General features: G+C 58.3%; 2 protein-coding genes across 3 annotated transcripts; both read right to left on the bottom strand.

The window, feature by feature from the left end:
• Window positions 1-80: 80 nt before the first annotated feature.
• LOC111936741 (somatomedin-B and thrombospondin type-1 domain-containing protein-like) lies at window positions 81-2693 on the bottom strand. Its single transcript, XM_086856389.1, has 6 exons — window positions 2422-2693; window positions 1530-1712; window positions 1335-1425; window positions 756-929; window positions 265-385; window positions 81-171 (listed from the first exon to the last, which is right to left on the bottom strand). The coding sequence occupies exons 1-5, from the start codon at window positions 2627-2629 to the stop codon at window positions 280-282; spliced, it is 762 nt and encodes a 253-aa protein (XP_086712515.1). The 5' UTR covers window positions 2630-2693; the 3' UTR covers window positions 81-171; window positions 265-279.
• A 247-nt stretch (window positions 2694-2940) lies between these two features.
• SLC25A1 (solute carrier family 25 member 1) lies at window positions 2941-16781 on the bottom strand. 2 transcript variants are annotated; one of them, XM_086856385.1, is made up of 9 exons: window positions 16585-16781; window positions 6640-6747; window positions 6413-6512; window positions 6057-6195; window positions 5498-5582; window positions 5245-5349; window positions 4758-4873; window positions 4365-4438; window positions 2941-4268 (listed from the first exon to the last, which is right to left on the bottom strand). In XM_086856385.1, the coding sequence occupies exons 1-9, from the start codon at window positions 16673-16675 to the stop codon at window positions 4154-4156; spliced, it is 933 nt and encodes a 310-aa protein (XP_086712511.1). In that variant the 5' UTR covers window positions 16676-16781; the 3' UTR covers window positions 2941-4153. The 2 variants fall into 2 exon arrangements, with proteins under 2 accessions (XP_086712511.1, XP_086712512.1); XM_086856386.1 differs by lacking the exon at window positions 6413-6512 and having other exon boundaries at window positions 16585-16751.
• Window positions 16782-18180: the final 1399 nt, after the last annotated feature.

Raw genomic sequence — 18180 nt, 5'->3', positions numbered from 1 at the left:
CTGCCACATCATCTTCTCACCCAGAATTAACCTCATCATGTTGTTCTACCATTAATCACCACACTTTAACAATTCCCTTATTTTTAGTCTTTATAAGGAGGGTTTTTCCATTCTTCAGCAAAATATTTAATGGAAAATAGAGGGAGCTGGCACCAAGGGTGAGCAGCAAACCTGCAGGAGGGTGAAATTATGAAAGAGACTACATTTTTATTTCATTCCCCACCTCCCCAGCAAGGAGTGGGGCCGTGGGGAGGCTCAGCTCACCTTCCCAGGGGGATCCTACACGAACATGAGAGCTGGTGGGGAGCAGATGCAGCCCTCCTGCAGGCCCTCCTGCACCCACGAGCCCTGGCACCCCACCACAGAAGTGGCCACCCAAAATGACCTGGAAGGGAAAATCAGCAAGAACTGGGGTGTGCCATTAATAATTTTTTCAAAATCAAATAGAGTTTTATGTATGGGTTTATATTACATATGTAATAATGGCAGTCAGACTAGATGATCATTGTATGTCCCTTTTAACAGACATATCCTATTTAAATATGTTTTCATATTATAATCTTGATTTATATGACATATTATTGATTCATTTAATAATATGATGGTATACTATAATATTGTGGCATATTTTACCATAATTATAGCTTTGTCTACAAATATTATAATTAGAATATAAAAGGAGAATGCCTTAGAGGCAGGGAGTGATGTTCCTTAGGAGAGATCCCATGGTGGGGATGCCACAAATTAGCACCTACCTGGCTCCTTGCAGCCCGTGTCCAGTGCAGTGGGGACGGTGGTGAGGCAGATTCCCCCGGCACTCCACACACACCTGCTTGTCCCGGTGCAGCCGGCGGCTCCAGGCTCGCCCGCGGCACGGGGGTCCCACCTGTGTCAGGCGGAAATAGCCGCAGTAGCTGGGGAGGGGGGAGCTGGGGAGGGGGGAAAATGGGAGGAGAAAAGAGGGAAAATGGTGGGCAGGCAGTAGGGCAGAGCTTGTGGTGGTTTTTTTGATGGATGTGAGTTTGGGGGCTGGTAGAGAGGCCTCGGATGGGGAGGTGAGAAGGGTAATGGCTCTGGGGGGGTGCAGAGGGATCCTGGTTCCTCTGAGGGGTGGGAAGGATGATGGTTCTGTGGGACATAGGAAGGACCATGGTTATGTATGGGGGCCATGGTTTGGGGCAGGGAGAAAAGTAATGGCTGGGAAAAGCAAAAAGGCCCTGGATCTGGGGGGTGCAGACTGCACCCATGACTGCAGCGGGGGTGCAGGAGGGGTCCCGGCTTTAGGGGCAGAGCTGAGGTTGTTGGTGGTTAGAGGGGCCCGACTCCGCACATACCCAGAGGGCTCCTCCGGCAGCGGCAGCCCAGCTCTTCGCCAGGCATCTCTGAAGTCCTGGCTGAAGGAGTTGGGGAGTATCTTGGCTACCTCTGGCAGAAGAGAAGCTGTGAGGGGCACGGGGATGATGAAAGACACCCCGGGACGGCAGCACACGGGGATGGCCACGCAGGAGGGCAGCAGGCAGCCCACGTACCTTTGGCCGTGCCGCAGGCCGGGTGCTGCCCCAGGCAGCCGCGGCGCTGCTTCAGGTCGGGACAGGGATCCCCTCCGTGCCGGGGCGGCACAGTGACCTGGCGGCTGCGGGCCCTGCTGCCAACCCCGCACGGGGAGCTGCACCCGCTCCACGGCCCCCAGGGCCCCACAGCACAGCCCACTGCTGCCAGGGATGGAGCAGAGGGAAAAGAAAGAGTTTCAGTGTCACGAACAATGGAAAGAGCAGGGGAGATGCAGCACGGGGGACTGGAGAGGGGAGGAAGGGCAAGGGCAGAGTGACCCCAGCAGCCCCTTTCCCCTGACCCCTGCCAGTGCAGGGGCATTGTGAGCTGCTCCCGCAGGACTTCATCCCTGTGTGCATCGCGCTGAGCTGGGACCCTGCTAATCTCCCCGGAGATTAGGAAGAGCTGACTGCTGCAATTGTCCAGGGGGCCGTGGCCAGCGCCTGACCAGATCTGGGTCCCCAGGGCAGGCTGGTTCTGCACTCCCCAAGCCCATGAGTCCTATTTGGCAGCCTCAGAGCAGCCCCCGGTTCCCCGTCCCTGTGCAAGGCACCGCCTGTGACATCGGGGCTTGTGCTGCTGGGTCCCACACTGACCACTCTGGCTCGCAGTGACTGCGCTACCGTCACCTGCAGCCCAGAGGCCACGGGCTCCCTCACTGCACCGGGGCCAGCCAGACATTCGGCATGGAAACAAGGGACAGCTGGGACACTGCTACAAACCCAGCCCAGCCGGCATCCCCTGACACATCCTGTCATCACTCGAAGCACGGGGCTAACAGGTAACAGCAAACACTCGCCACCGAGCACAGCAGCACAGGCTGGTGTCCCCAGCCGCGGTCCGGCCAGTGCCACCCCCATCGCCACTCACCGGCACGGCGACACGTGGCCAGGTAGTCCTGGCAGCAGTCCCCCGTCCTCTGGCAGTACGAGTCGCAGTAGCAGCGAGCGCGGCGGGCAGCGGGGGCCCAGCAGGCGTTGTTCCTGCCGGGGCAGCACCGGTGCCGGCAGCTGCCCGTGGCACCCACCAGGCAGCCGGTGGCCAGCAGCCAGCCCGCCCAGAGCAGCGGGCCCCGCATGGCAGCGGGAGGCTGCGAGCCCGCGGGGCGATGGCTCTGCCTCTGCCGCTGGGAGCTCCGGCCGTGCCGCACCGCCCCCGGGCTGGGCGGGGGGACAAAGCCCGTTCCCTTCTGCTCCACCGCCCCTCGGCTCCATGGCAGGGCAAGGACTTCATACAATTAACCAGGGTTATTAATAAAGCACTGCGCGTGAGACAACACAAACCTGCTTGGGAGCACCATCCTGGCATGATGGGGAGCCCCGTCCCCCACCCACAGGGCAGGAGCCACTCACCGCCCACTCAGCACAGCCCGGACGCAAACGCAGCTGCTAAAGCCAGACTGATTTTATTCAAATTGCAAATGTAAAACAGAATAATAATTAAAAAAAAAACTAATGCAACCCTCACTGGCTTCAGAGCCGAAAGCCGCAGGTAAACCGTGCCCAGGCTTTCCTCCTTCACCCTCCTGTGTTAAGGCTGAGCTCATCGCTGGCTACAAGAGGGAGGGATGGGTTGAGCCCTGGCTCCTGCACCCCCAGCTCCCTCAGGGAGAAATTTGGCACAAATCCTGTGTGGCCAGCCTGGCACGGGCAGGGCAGGGCTCCAGCCCCACGGCCACGGGTGTTAGTGAGTCAGCGTGAAGCTCCAAAAGCTACGGGATCACCTATGGCACCACAGACAGGCGGCGGGAGGGCAGATGTGGGGAATGTGGCAGAAGAAAGGGGTTTGCACCCCTGGCCGAGAGGCCAAGCCTGCGGCGTGGGGCTGCACCTCGCCCTGGCTCGCACACACATCTCGGCTGTAAACGGCGGGTGAGGGGGCACCCGGCTCACCCCAACCCCAGCCCACAGTGAGCAGAACTAAAGGCCTGGCTGTATGTGCAATTCTGGGCAACTGCTGCGCAGCAGCCCGGGGCTGAGCAGGATCCCTGGGATGGGATGGGATGTTGCACACCAGGGGTCTTGGTGCTGGCAGGGAGGGAGGAGGGAGCTTGGGGTCACACCAGGAGGTCACTGCCCTCCCATCCCAGGGGGTGCAGGGCTGTTGGGCCCCCTCCAAGAGCTGCTGTGACCCTGCCAGTGGCATCAGCCCCATTGTCAGCTTGTGATGTACAGCTTGGCATTGCATCCACATGGCTCTAGGAGGCTCTCAGCACCCCCAAAGGAGCTGCTCCCCTGGCAGTGAGGAGCTCCTGGCTGCTGGAAGCCCCAAGACCACTATCTAAGGGACATCTCAGCCTGGTTAACCAGCAGACACAGCTGATGTGGGGCTGGCAGAAAGCATCACCAGGAGATTGGGGTGGGCATGACTGGGATGTTGGGGGATGGGACGGTGGGATGCAGCTCCCTCCCTGCTCCTTTCAGCACACAACTAGTAATTTAACCTGCTCCAGGGCCTGCTCCTAAAGATAAAGGTGGCCAGGTTTGGGGTGTGCAGGGCAGACCTGGCCCCAGCAGCGCCGCAGGTGGGTGTGGGTTTGGTCTCTGCTCTCCAGCTGAAGCCCTGCGGGGCACAGGAGGCGGGGGCTGCCTGGCCCGGCCCCTCAGTCCGTTTTCCACACCTTGTTGAGGAATTTGACCACCTCATCGTAGATGATGAAGACGATAGCCACATCAAGACACACACGGCCCAAGCGAGGCACTGTACCCTTGTAAAACCTGCCAGGGATAGAGAAGGGGGCCATGGGGCTGGGTGCCCTCACAGCCCCTGCCCGTCCCATCCTCCCCACCAGCCACCCCCACAGCAGAGCTTACGCCAGGGGCCCTTCATGTTTCATGATCTGGTAGGCGCAGTCCCAGGTGTTCTTGTACTTGTGCGCTTCCAGCCCCTGTGGGAAGAGAAAAGCAGGATCAGAGGCCAGAGCCAGGGTTGCACCTGGGGGATTTCAGTGGGGAGGCAGAAAGCTGGGGGTGTGCCATGAGGAACTGATCTCTTTCCACTGCTGCAGGACATCAGATCCCACAGGGATGTCCCCACCTCCGTGCAAATATTCCCCATGGCTCAGGAGCAATCACAGACATCTCCCAAAACAAACCTTGCAGACATCGTGTGCCTGCCCCAGGGGCTGCATGAAACAGCTCCCAGGCAGTGGGTGTCCCCAGCCTGCTGCAGACACAGCAGTCCCACACCAGGCCCTGGCACCATACCTGCATTCTGGTCTTCACCACATCCAAGGGGGTGTTGCCGAAGACACTCGCAGCTCCAGCAAGGGCTCCAAACACCCCTGTTACAAAGGGGTTCATGGCCTTGTTGGGATTGTCCCCTGGGAAGGAAGAGAGGTTGAGGGCAGAGTGCTGGGATTCCCGTCTACATTCCGGAAGGAGCCTGCAAGGAAGGTCCCAGGTCTGGCTGCTTGTGGTCAGGGTGCAGTGCTGAGCTGGGGACTGTCCAGCAGCACCTGCCCCACAGAGCCCATGCTACACCGTGGGGCTTAGGGTGGGTGTGAAAGTGATGCTCCAGCACTAGGACCTGTCAGCCCCACAAGCTGGTACCACATCATCATTTCCTCTGTTCCAAGTGACTTAGCCATGAGAAATAGGGTATGTGTGGATGGAATAACCATCCCAGCTCCCAGGGGTGGTTGGAGAGCCGGTGGCACAGGCAGGGTGGCCTGGGGAGCCCAGGGTACCATACCTTTGTACCAGTTCTTGAGGGAGGTCATGACGAAGAAGCGGATGGCCTGGTTTGATCCTTGCTTGAGGATGGTCGCTGTTAAACCTTGGTAAGTCCCCTTCAGTCCTGCAAAAGAGGGTGTTGGAGGGGAGACCAGCCTCAAGTGGCAGAGAAAAATCTCCCCAGGCCACCTGCCCCAGCCTGTGCCCATCCACCACCTCCCATCCTGTCCCCAGAGCATGGGGACTCAGGGAGCCACTTTCTTGGGACTCACCCTGTTCCCGAACAATCTCCCGGACGCCATGGAAGAAACCACGGTATTTGGGGTTGGGAGAGGTCTGGTCATGGATAAACTTCACCTACAAGGAGACGATGCACTTGTCCTGGCTGAGGCAACACAGACGTGATGGCCCCAAGGGCTGTCAGCCACCTCCTGCCTTGTTCCAGGGGTGGTCCCAAGACCAGAGCTGACCCATGCAGCCAGGCAGCTCTGGGAGAGATCATGGAGGAAGCCTGTGCCTGTGGCCAGCAGTGCATTTTGCAGAGGAAAACCAAGGAAACTGCCACTGCAAGCAGCCATGTGGGGCTTACACCCATAAAACGATGGCTCCTGGCTGTGGGGCTCCTCCCTAGAGTGGGGAAGGGGCCAGTGCCACCTGACTTGATCTCCACAGGGCTTCCCAGCATCAGATCCTCCCCTACAAAACTGTCTTGGGCAAAAGCATGCAGCCCTCAGGTCCCCAAAAGTCGGGCATCCCTGGGTTTTGCCCCCTCCCAGCCCAGCCCAGTGAGGGGTGCCAAGGCAAGGGACAGTGGCAGCCACACCCACCCACCTTCACAGTCTCCATGGGGCAGACCACGGCCACAGCTTCAGCCACACCAGCCCCCAGCCCGCAGATGAGGCCCCTCGTGCTGTCCAGCCGCCCCTGCTCGTCTCTCATCTGGTTGCTGAGGAACTCGAACATCCCAAACCTGCAAAGGAGCCACTGTGCCAACCCCTGGGCACCCGGACAGGGGTCTGCACCCCCCTGCTCGGGGTCTGTCTCCAGGAACAGCTGCACACCCTGTGAGAGGACCCTCCCTGCCTGGGAAACCACCTGGCTTTGGTAAAACGCCAATGGAGACACCGCGGGCAAAGCCAGCCCCTCGCGTGCTGCTGTTTGGGGATCCCCCCCGACTCAGCCCTTACCTGACGGCAGCCTTGGGGATGGAGCCGTACAGCAGCGAGCTGAGCCCCCGGTACAGCCCCCGGATGCCATGGTCACGGACAGTCTGCTTCACACAGTCCCCTGCGGCAGAGCACAGCGGTGCCGCTGTCACCCGCCACGCCGAGGACCACCCGCCACCGCCCTGCCAAATCCCCCCAGCACCAGCCAGGCTCCCCCAGAGCCCCAAACCCAGAGAGGGGCTGCTCACCAATGCCCTTGTAGCGGGGAGGGTTTGCCTTCTCATCCAGCTGCAGTTGTGTCTTCACATACTCGGTAGGGAATGTGATGCAGATCTCGATCCCTCCAGCCAGGCCACCTGCACGGCAGAGGAAGGGACACTGAGGCAGGAGCAGCACTGTGCCTGTTCAGTGCCGCATGGCTGCTCCCAGCTCCACGACAGCTGAGCCTGGGACCTCTGGCAGTGAGGTCTGGGCTGGGACACGATATCCCTGTCCTCACCAGAATCCCTGAGGACTCCACACAGCAGCAGGGCCCTGTGCCAACCCGGTGCCTTGCATGGGCACCACTGCGCTGCCATGGCAAAAGCTGTTGAGGAGGCTGGGTAAAGGGGTGGGAAAACAGGGCAAAACAGCACACCCATGGCTGCCTATTTGGTGTGCTGCCCCTCAAAGGCACCTCTCCCCCTCTGCAGCCTCACACCTCCAGGTGAGCTGCCAGCACTGGGATGGATAAGCCCAGTGGTGCTGTGGCAGGCCCAGCACCACTCCCCACCCCAGCAGGAGCCCACCTGCAGGCCTGGCTGTGCCAGCAGGAAGCACAATTATCATCAAGCCTGTCTGGCTGTCCCAGGCTCCTGCAGCAGCGGCTGCTGGGCGCTGATTACACCGGCTGCAGCCTTTCCTGATGGCCTGGGCAGCAAGGGATGCTGTCCCTCAGCATGGCTGGAGCCCTTGCAGCTGGACCCAGCTGTGCTGGGGGAGCTGGGCTCAGCCCATCCGGCCACGATGGATCACAGAGCGCTTCCTCACATCAAAGTGTGGCTGGGTCCTGCCGAGTGGCAGGAGCCCTTTGAACCGGCACCAGGAGGAAGCACAGGGCTGAGCTCCCTCAGGTCTCACAGGGCCACCCCTGCTCAGCCCAGGACGGGGCACTGCCACTGCAGTCAACCTGAGCAGCCCCGAGGATCTCCCTGCTCCTTGCCCAGGGAAGGTGAATCATGCTCCAGCCCACAGGCACAGCGTCAGGTCAGTGGGCTGCCAGCTCCCAGTCTCCTGCACAGCCTCCAGTGGTTCCTCCAGCCTGGCCACGTCCTCCAAGTGACTCAGCAGGTCTGTGGCCCCCACTGCCAGGTTTACAGCCCCACCACAGCCCAGAGGACACCACAGCAGGGAACACACTGCCTCTGCAGGAGAGGCTGGACTGGGTGCAGTGGTTGTTATCCCGCTCTGCAGTGAAGCACAGGCTGCTGCCACGTGGCACAGCTCTGCTTATCAGCACCCCCCAAAGTACCCCCATGACAGGATTCTGATAGGGGACATCACAACCCATGGCAGCTCCCTGTGACAACAGCAGGCAGCACCAACTCCTTGGACCAGCAGACTTTCTCACAAAATCATTTCTTCTTCATGACCTCCACATATGCAAAAGATCTCTCTGTCGGTGCCACTGGCATCCTCAGGAGCACTGCTGCCTGCACTCAGGCCAGTCCTTCCAGAGGGAAGGGAAAAGCATTCCTTTGTGGCTTTCCTTCCCACATTCCTTCCAGCAGCTGAGCAGCACCCATCTTAAAACAGCCTTATGCTGGTTTTTCCCAACAGGCACAAAAAGCACCAGGCTGCACAGTCTTACCCAGGGAGCCAAGAAGCCAGGCCAGCCTCAACACAGCTGGGGCAAAGATCAGCTTCGTGCTCAAAGAGCATCCCTCTCCTCCCGCAGGCAGGGATGGGGACACCGTGGCACTGAGTGCCCAGGGCAGGACACGCCAGCCCAGCCGGGCAGCTCCCCGGCCCCGTGGGGACGGGGCGTGAGGCCAGCCCAGCTCTGCCACAGCAAACAAAGGCTCCTTGTTTCCCTCCGTGTTCCCAGGGGGGCTGGAGCTGCTCAGCCCAGCCCAGCCCAGCCCAGGCAGGCTTTTCTCGGGAGGCGGCGATCGGTGACCATTGCCAGCCCTGGGGCCCCCGCGGCACTCGGTGCTCTGCGGGCATGGCAGGAATACACGGGGCCAGCTCACGGCACTGCAGCCAGCCAACAGCTCCCCAGGGGGACAGCCAGCACCCCCAGGGTCCCCAGAGCACCCCTGCTGCCCCCTCAACCCTCTCCCGCCCTTGCTGTCCCTCAGAGTGGCAAACACTGCCGGTCCCTTGGCAGGGGGGCTGGCCAAACACTAATTTCTCCTGCAAAGACAAACATCTCCTGCAAGAGCAGCTGGCAGGCCCCAGAGAGCAGCTCGATGAGGAGCAGTGGCCTCCAGCTGGGTCCAACAGTCCCCAAAAAGCTGAGCACCAGCTGGCACCTCTCCACACCGCCACACACCACCGTGCCACCAGCCTCACGCCACCACAGCCACACAACACCACAGGTGCTGCCAAGGCCATTCCCTCCCTCCTACATTGCGGAACTGAAGTGCTGGACAATTTAATCACCATAAATATTTGTTCTCTCTCGGTCCCCCAGCACCAGCTCCAGCACATCCAGGAGCCAGACAGCAGGGAAACACCCAGGACGAGCAGCAGTCCAGGGGCAACCACACCAAATGCTACAGGGAGAGATGCTGAGCCTCCTGCCACCTGCTCTCAGCCTCAGCAGGCACATTTGCATGCAGGGGAGGCAGAGGCTCTGCCCAGCATCCCACGGGCAAAGCCCAGGAGCCCAGCAAAGGAACTGCATGCTGCTCCTGGGAACTGGCAGCTTCTGGGGCAATGAGATTGCCCTAGCCAAGGATGAAGGAACAGAGCACCCATGCTGCCAGGTCCCCTCCCTGTTCCCCAGTGTTGTTCTGGCCTCAAATCCCATGGGAAGGTGCGCAGAGCAGGGACCCTGGACCTACTCCATGACTTGTGGCAATTTTAATTAATTTTTTTTTGCCCACAGGGTGGCATAGGCCACCTGCCCTGCAGCCCCCTGGAAGCAAGACCCACCAGAGGTCCTGCTCTGCTGTCATCTCCTCTCCCCACACAGTTTTACCCCAGCAGAAACCTCATTCTATGCAAATAAATCACTCCACTGCCCTGAACAGCAGCTTTGTCCAATCCCCTCCTTCTCCAGGGCTGCAGGGACTTTGCAACCTGTTTACCCCGACTTTAAACAGCAGCTCCAGCTCTTGCAACAGCGCGGAGTCAGCAGGAGCAGCAGCGCTCAGGAGGTGAAAGAGCACGCAGGGCAGCTGGGATGCCGGGCCAAGGCTCTGGCTGTTCGCTGGATGCAGCAGAGCCAGAGGAGAGGGAACGTCCTTCAGGGAAGGTCACTGTGCCCGGCCCCAGGGAAGGTGCCCCCGGCGGGGGGATCCCACTCCCAGCACCAGGAATGGCTCCCTGCCCGCAGCAAGCCTGCAAGCGCTTCTGCTGCCAGCTATCCTGACATCGCAGGCTCAGCGGGAAGGGAGAGAAGGCAAAAATACTCTGGCATAGTTTTCCCAGAGAAAGTTTAGCTTCCCCCAGCAGAGAGGCCCGAGGAGGCCGTCCTTTGAGGATATGCCTGCAGCCCTTGGGCACGGCTGCGGAGAGCTAGCAGGAGAGAGAAAAGGGGGTTTTGGATACAGTGCGAGGGTGCTGCCCCTGCAATGCTCACACAACGTGTGATGGCATCAGCACATGCAGGTTCAGCTTCACACACCGTCCGTGAGCAGCTCCTGGGACACCACTGACCACCCTGACCCCGGGACCCCAGCTCCAGACCCAGGGCAGCGCTGGAGATGGGAGGACACAGCTGCAGTGGGGAAGACAAGCAGAGCCCCAGGACCGACACAAACCAAGGCTGTGCAGCCAGGACTGGCCTCACCCTCTGCAAACTCCTACCCAGAGGCAAGTGAACACCCACTGTCTGGGAGCCACAGAGTGGCACTGGACCCTCTGCCACTCCCACAAGTGGCTGTGCCTGCTACAGCATCCTGCTCCTGCAGAGTGATGGAGCAGCAGGTCTCTGTGCTGCTCTGATGAGAAGTGAGCACCTGGGGAGCAATTTCAGTCTCTCCATTCTAAGAGTAATTTCACAAGCTGACATACCAGCACCTGATTTCCATATAAAAAGCACCCTTTAACTTCAGATTCTTTAGGATCCTTTCAGGCCAGAGGGAATTATTCCTAAGAATCTAGAAGCAAAGCAGCAGAGCTCTCCCAGGGCCCATGCCCCATCAGCCGGGTGGCTCAGGATGGTGGGAAGGCACAAACAGGCTCTCAGTGGAAGCTGAGCCCTGAGTTCCCCATTTTGGGGGCTCCCAGCCCATGTGCAGAAGGTGATGAGCTAAGCAGCTGACATGGAGCACACACTATGGGCACAGGGTGCAATCCTACCCAGCTCCTGGATGCTGTGCTTACAGTATGCAGCATTCTTACAAGGGTGCTTGGTCCCCTTTCTCATTAGCCAACATGGCTTTTGGAGCTGGGGAGATAAGGAAAAAAAAAATCCCAAGAACAAAGACCATCAGGCTGCTACAAACCAGGAAGGCAGAAACACCCACCAGCAGCCCGTGACAGGTCTTTGCAGCCCAGACTGCTCCCCACAAGGAGGGACAAACCCCCCTGGCAGCCGTCCAGGCTGCTCTTCACCCATCATCCATCGCCGTGGAGCAATCCTGCCCTGCCTGCAGTAGTGAAACGGGTTTTACAGCTCCACCCTCCCCGCACTTCCCACCACGGGCTGGCTTGTGAAACTCGGGGCTCAGGAGCGGGCAGGAGGCTCGCTGGGGCTGCAGCTCTCCAGGACAGCTGGCTCTCGGCAGAGCTCCAGCACTGCTGTCCTCACCCGGACACCTCCTCCGGCCACGGACAGGCTTCACCACCATCCGCAGCCACATCCTTGTGGAAAACCACCGCGGGGGCAGCTCTGCCACCAAAAGTCTGACTCAGTGCTGAGATGGGCAAGGCTGCTTTCCCAAACCAGACTGCCCGAAGTTTACCTGTGTTTTGGTTAAAAGGGAAGAAAACATGTCATGCAACAAATCAGCAGGCTCAGAGAGTGTCTGTCTGCATGTGGGGTTAAGAAGGTCTCCCACTGGATAGGGGCAAGGCCAGTGGGGAAGCACAGGGGTTCAGCATGTCCAGCAGTAAATACACACAGCTGGTTTGGTCATGGGAGCGTGCTACAGGCAGGCTGGTGACAGTCTGACCCCACCAGGGATACAGAATGGCAAACATGAGAGAGGTGCCCCTCTGTACCCTGCGCCACTGCGGGTAAACAGCTCCGTGCAAACAGCGCTGCAGATAACTCTACGGATGGGATGAAATCATTTGTCCTGAATCTTACTGGAACTGTCCTGTTTGAACAGGCTGTCCTTTCACAGCTCACTCATTCATCACCTCTTTGCATTTACTTCTCAATATGACAATTAATCATTATTACATTTGAAACTTCTCGGCTGTGAGTACAATGGCCATTTCCCCATGCTCGCAGTCACAGCATCTTCTGTCTTCGGTGCCGATTCCACCTTTGGGGACTGCCAGGTTCTTTGTTCTGCTCAAGTCACCTTCTCCTCATTGCCCTGCACACCTCAAGGCCCCAGGTTTATCACCCTGAGTTGCTTCCTGGCCATCCCACGACTTAAATTCAAACACCAGCTTTTCAATTGTCAAAAACTCTCTTAAGACATGCAACAGGGAGCTGATATCAAAGCCCAGGGCTGTTGGGTGACTCCCCCAGCACAGCCCTGTAGCTGGATGAAGGAACCACTTCCAGGACTGAGACTTCACTGGGGACAGGCTCTGATCTCCCAGCCCCCAGCACAGGGGAGTGACCGCTGTACCAAGCACTGGAGCACAGGGAGAGAGGAGACATGGCCAAAAAAATCAATCCCTGCTGTCAAGAGATGACCTGAGGCCTCAGGGCACAAGCAGGAGCAGGGAGGCTGCATTGGCATGCACCACACAGGGCTGTCAGAGCTGAGACATGCTGCAACATCCCCAGGCTGTCAGCTCATGGTGCTCATCGTCTTGGGAAGACGGACGACTCCTTCCGATCATTTACATCAACCCAGAGAAAATGGTTGCCTGCAGAATGTCAAGCAGAGCATCAGGCATGTGAAAAGCTCAGAAACTCACATTTCAGAGCCCAGGGTTAACCCCAGCTCATACAGAATCCATTCAGACTGAAGGGACACCCTAGTGTGGTTTCCTGGCCCTGGGGCTGACATCCTCCTCCCATAGGAGCCTTGGGGCTCTTACAGGTTTCCACTGCAGCCCATGAGGGCTCCCAGGCAGCCAGGGACTCACTCCCCAAACAAATGACAGCCACAGGAGGCAGCTGCAGGAGAAATCACAGCCAGGAGTGATGTACTGAGGGCCAGCAGACCTGGCAGGACTGGTTCCCTGTGCGCTCACCAATCTTTCCCCCTGGCTGTGCTTAGCCTCCACCTGGCTCAGCATGAAGGGAGAAACATTCCCTACTCTGCTGTGAGCACCAGGCATCTATCTCAAAACCAGGGTGTGTGCTGGGCCACAGCAATTCACAGCAGCACAACCTCCCTCACACCCTCTCCTGAGAGCAACGGCACTGGAAATCCAGATGGACTTGGGACTTTAGGGAAAGGAGACCTGCTGTGCAAGAGGCAAGTCTCAGCTTTCACACCCAGTCCCTGACTCCTCTCCTCTGCAGGTACAGCATTTCCCAAGAAAGATAATACCAAGGATTAACAAAGAAGAGGAAACTGAAGCTCCAATTACTGCTTTGTTCCCGAGCCTGGGCTCCCTTGCTGAACTCTGCTTCATACCCTACCCTCTCTTCAGGCCCTTCTCTCTCCTGCAGTCCCTCTCCCCTGTCTGTGCTCCCCCTAGGGCACTGGTACACATCACTATTTGCCTCTGGTACCCCACACCTGGGTAGCAGCCATAACCCCTGTGAGCTCTTTCCAAATCCTGCACTGTGCAGAACAACATCCAGGCGTCCTACCTCCCTGGCCAGGCAGGATTAGGTGTAGGTAGAAACAGCAACTGTGCAACAGCCCCCGGGTGAGCAGAGATACCATGCAGAGAGCAAGGCAGCTGGGAGCTTCTCCGTGGGAGAGAGCAGACCCCAGGCTTCAAAGCTGGCTAAAAACAGAATAAGGCTGTACTTAACTCTGGCAAGGGCAGGCAGAGACTTTCATCAAATGAGTACTGCTAGCCACAAGCAAAGTTCTCAAGAGGAGGGCAGGAGTGCAAGGGTTTGCCTGCAAATGGCAAAGATCATTTGTGCTGGGCTGGAAATAACCTACACTGCAGGCTGACTTGAACAGACCCAACAGCACCAAAACAAGCTGACCCAACGTGGCATCCAAAAACCCAGCGAAGGAGAACTCTCAGGAATCCCAGAGGTGACTGATGACTGTCCTACCAGCTCTGCCACCACCATTCCTGTCTCACCACTTAACTGCCTTTATTTCAAGCTCCCCACTGCAGTGTGGCCCTGTGCTGGGAGCATAGTAGATCAGCAGCACCCAGCCCTTCAGGATGCTGGTGGGAGGAACAGGAGTCTGGTGGCCTGTTTGGAAACCACAGCACAAAATGGGAAAGCTGGCTGTGGGAGGCCAGAGACAGGGCTGGGTTCCTGGCCTGCCTGCTAACAGGTTGTTATACAGCAGAAGAGGCCGAGTTGCCTTCATGTGCTCAGGCCACACATGGCCACAGCAGCACCAGCAGCATTGTCCCTGCAAGGTGAAGTGCTGCCTTGGCACACAACAGCTGCTTGGACAAAGGAGAGCCCATTAGCAAATTAATTTTTAACCTTGTGTTTTGTCTGTTGCGACAACTGAAGGAGAAGAGCTCTTGGCAGACAGAGCTTTACTTGCATCTCTCAGAAAAGAGCCAACCCCAGCCGAGGGAGCTGTGCCAGAGGATCCCATTTACACACAGGGTCTGGGAGCAGATATGCACCCAGGCTATGATGATGGCTTATTTAACTCCACCAGCACAGGCTGATGAAGCACAGCAGGGATGTTCCATCTTAACATCTCCAGCTCTCCAGAACGTGGAGCTTTGAAGTACCTACCCCTGTTGTGCAGACAGATGTAAGATGAGAAACTCTGAGAGCATCAGCAAACCCCTTATTGTCAGCAGAGACAGCCACAAACAGCACTGCATCCCCCAGCAAGGGGCTGGAGGGCTGAGCAGACCAGGGCACAGGGAGTTAACAGAAGCTTTCTCCCATTTCTGTGGTTCTCTAATACAATCAGATGCCACAGAGGCTTGGTTGGACTTCTGCCCATTAACCAATTACTCTGATTATGGCCTGTGAGGAGAAGATCAGCATCTCAATAGGATCCTTCTTCTACCTCTGCAGCTTCACATAAGCCCAGAAGGCCCCCACCACGCAGGTGCACACACAGCTTTGTGCTGTATTGCTCAACCTGGCACCTGGCAAAGGTCACCAGCACCATGTCCCTTCCTTTACACAGGGACAGCTTCCAGGCATACCCACAGCAACTCTTCTGGCAGGCGAGAGCAGAGCGAGTCTGCTGCAGCCTCTCTTACAGGAGGCTGATTCTGGTACGCTGATGATCCTGATTAGAGTTCTACACAAGATCTATGAAAGTAACCTGGGACATTGGTCCAGGCAGTGACAACCTGATGCATTCGTTGCACATGGACAGCAAGTTTGGAAAGACTAGGAAGGGTGGGCAAGAAGGAATCATCCTGTCCTTCTCATCCTAAAACTGGAATAAATCCTATTTAAAAGACCTTTAAGTCAAGAGGCCTGAAAAAAATCAACCCATTTTGAGGTGGGGCAGCAGAGAGAGGCAGAGAGCTCAGGAGAAGCCTGGTGTTACAAAGGGCTCCCTTGAGCAGGAAGGCACCCTCTCGTTGGAGACTGCCTCGTCCTTGTGCCCCAGCCCTTTGGCCAGGCAGCCGAGTGACGGCACAGTCCCCTCCCGAAGACGTGACCCTGCGAGGCCCCGGCACCCTTTGCACGCTCCAGCGGCCGCATCCACGTCCGGCAGCTCTCCCGGTGCTGCGGGGGAGGCTGCCCGCCGGGGCTGGGGCAGGGCCGGTGGGCAGAGCCGGAGCGGCCGCGGCTCCGCTCCCCGTGCGGGCACAGCCCCGCTGCAAGCCGGTCCCGCTACTGGAGGCTGGAGCTCTGCCCTTGGAGGGGAGCAGGGAGTTGGATAGACAAACAAAGGCACAATCATAGGAGGGGGAATTGGCTGGAAAACACAAAAGCTCTAAACATGCCAATCATGTCGAGGCTGCGATAGCTCATTTCAAAACAAAGACGCTAATCTCCACTCTGGGAATTGTCCTGCGACTGGCAGGAGAAGCCAGGGAGCTAATGAACAGCTACAAAGGAGTTTAACAAGCCTGCGAGTCTTGGACTCCGTTCAGCTCAGAGCTCGGAACGGCCACAAGAGAGGCAGAGCGTTAACTCTGCCGTTACTGCTGCACTCGGAGCAGGGCTTGATCCCATGGAAGTGGTCACAGCTGAACGGGAAAACACGCCCTGATCCATAGGGACTGATGCTCAGGCACAAAGGAGGGACCAAACAGCCTTCAGAGGAGCTGTATCAGCGCAAGTATGTCCTGTGGGACACAGTTGGGGCAGGGACACCCGACTGCTGCTGCTTCAGCCCTGTCCCATAACACCCTCAGGGGAGCATGTGGGGCCCTTGCTGCCAGCAGCGTCTCCCATCAGTTCCGCTCCCGCCTGCTGAACCCCGCTGAAGCCGCGAGTGCTCGCCCCGCGTCGCGTCCGAGCCCACCAGCACCTTCCCGGCTGGACCACCGGGCGCGGAAACAGCCTGGCAAGACGCTGGGGTTTCCGCGGAGAGAGGGAGCCCCGGAGCCAGCGGCCAGGCTCGGGATGCAGCTGCGGGTGCTCTTTGGCTGTGCCCCCGATCCAGCGGGGTCGCCTCCCGCGGGCAGCGGGAGAGGGGCGGCGGTCCCGGGATGGAGCATCACCTGAGGAGCGCCACCGCCCCGGGGCGGGTCCGGCCGCCCCCGCCCAGCCGGATGCCCACGCTGGCAGCGGCGGGGCGAGCCCCGTCCTCAGGAGAGCCCCGGGAGCCCCTTACCTGCCAGGATGGCCTTGCCGGGGTGCGTGAGCTTGGCCTTGCCGGCGGGGGCGGCGGCGGCCAGGCTGCGGGGCGCGGCGGGGACGGGCATGGCCGCGCTGCTCCGCGGCTCCGGCTGCCCGGCGGCGGCGGCCGAGCCCTATTTCAGTGCCGCGCCCGCGAGGGGCGGCCCCGGCGGCGTCACATCCTCGTGGGGCGGGGCAGGGCGGCCCGTGGGGACCGGGGGAGCGGCTCTGCGGGGAGCGGGAGAACCGCAGCAGAGCAGCAGCGTGACCCAGCCTGGCCTTCGGTGCTGCGGGAACGGGGGTGGCTCAGCGCGCTCCCAGGAATCCACGGGAAAAGCCTCCGCGTGGGCACGGAGAGATGCCGGCCCGGCCGGAGGCATGTGGACAGCAGCGCCTCCTCCCCTGAGCAGCATCCGCACCTCCGGGCACGCCTAGGCCAGGACTAGCTCTGAACCGCCCCAAACCCTTCGGTCAGCGAGGATACACAACAGTGCGCTCCTGCGCGGTGGTGACGGTCCGAGGGGAGGGAAAGGGAGGGTTTGGTCATCTCAGGCCCTTGGCTTGAGTCCCTTCTGTTTCAGTGAGGAACGGAGACCAGGAACTCGTGGGGTAGGAAGCGCATGTGAACGCCCAGTGCAGGCGGAAGAGAAAAAAAACATTCTCAAATTAAAAGGCTGCTGTGAGTGCAATGACACTCCAGGCTCAGCAGGGGTTGGTTGGTGCTTGTGTTGGTTTGTTGTTGTTGTTTTTGTTTTGTTTATTGTTTGATTTCTTGGGGGGGTGGGTGTATTATCTATTGCTCCTCAATAGTTGGGTTGTGCATAGTGCACAAGGATGTGTTTTTGCTTTATCTTCAGAGGAAGACTGCCCTGCTCTAGTTTACGTCCAAAAGCTGTATTTACAGGATGTGGGGAAAGAAACCAACACTGGTTTCACTTCCATCCAGGATGTTGCAGAAACCAGGGAACACAAGCTGTACTCCAGCACTGTGCTCTCCCCTACACCTGAAGCAGCCACATTACTCAAAAGAGCGAACATTTTGTGCAAGAAGTCACCCCCAACTAAGCATAAAACATTCTCCTGTCCAGACTTGCTCTCTGTGTGCCTTGTGACATGGTTTTTGCTTAACGAGATTCAGCAATGTAGCAGCTGCCAGCCCCATCCAAGAGCTCACTCTGCAGCTACACAGCCCTGGCTTTGTGGCTGAACCACCAGCAGAAAAACCCTTTGGGAAACTGAAGCACCTTTATTATGCCAGCGTTAAAAGCAAACATACTTGCATTGCAGAACTCGCCCCCAGGTGAGATCAGAACTGTATGTGGTTTCACAATAGTTAAAATAGGCAGTGGTCTCATGCCAAGTCTAAGGCCCCCCTCTTTTTAACACAGGGAATTAAAGGAGGGGGAGGAATTAACATGTGAAGGGAAGGAAGAAATAGGCATAGTCCCAGTCACAAATGCAGAGCAGCTACTCATGTTCAGGTTAGCATTATTAGAATGGTAAAGATAAATTCCTTCAAACATGACAAACAAACTAATGCATTTGATTTCTGATTAACCTCTGCAACTCCTCATACCTTTCCATCAAGTTA

This window comes from Cyanistes caeruleus, chromosome 18 (assembly GCF_971803275.1).
Source record: "Cyanistes caeruleus chromosome 18, bCyaCae1.hap1.1, whole genome shotgun sequence".
Lineage (NCBI taxonomy): Eukaryota > Metazoa > Chordata > Aves > Passeriformes > Paridae > Cyanistes > Cyanistes caeruleus.
This window is presented reverse-complemented; position numbering and strand designations above follow the sequence as displayed.

Coding starts and splice junctions, on each gene's coding strand:
- LOC111936741 (XM_086856389.1), bottom strand. CDS start 2,629: ATGCGGGGCCCGCTGCTCTGGGCGGGCTGGCTGCTGGCCACCGGCTGC. Junction 1,426..1,529: donor GGCCTGCGGCACGGCCAAAG/GTACGTGGGCTG, acceptor CTCTTCTGCCAG/AGGTAGCCAAGATACTCCCC. Junction 930..1,334: donor CTGCCGGAGGAGCCCTCTGG/GTATGTGCGGAG, acceptor CCCCCTCCCCAG/CTCCCCCCTCCCCAGCTACT.
- SLC25A1 (XM_086856385.1), bottom strand. CDS start 16,675: ATGCCCGTCCCCGCCGCGCCCCGCAGCCTGGCCGCCGCCGCCCCCGCC. Junction 6,513..6,639: donor TCCCCGCTACAAGGGCATTG/GTGAGCAGCCCC, acceptor GCTCTGCCGCAG/GGGACTGTGTGAAGCAGACT. Junction 5,350..5,497: donor GGAGATTGTTCGGGAACAGG/GTGAGTCCCAAG, acceptor CCTCTTTTGCAG/GACTGAAGGGGACTTACCAA.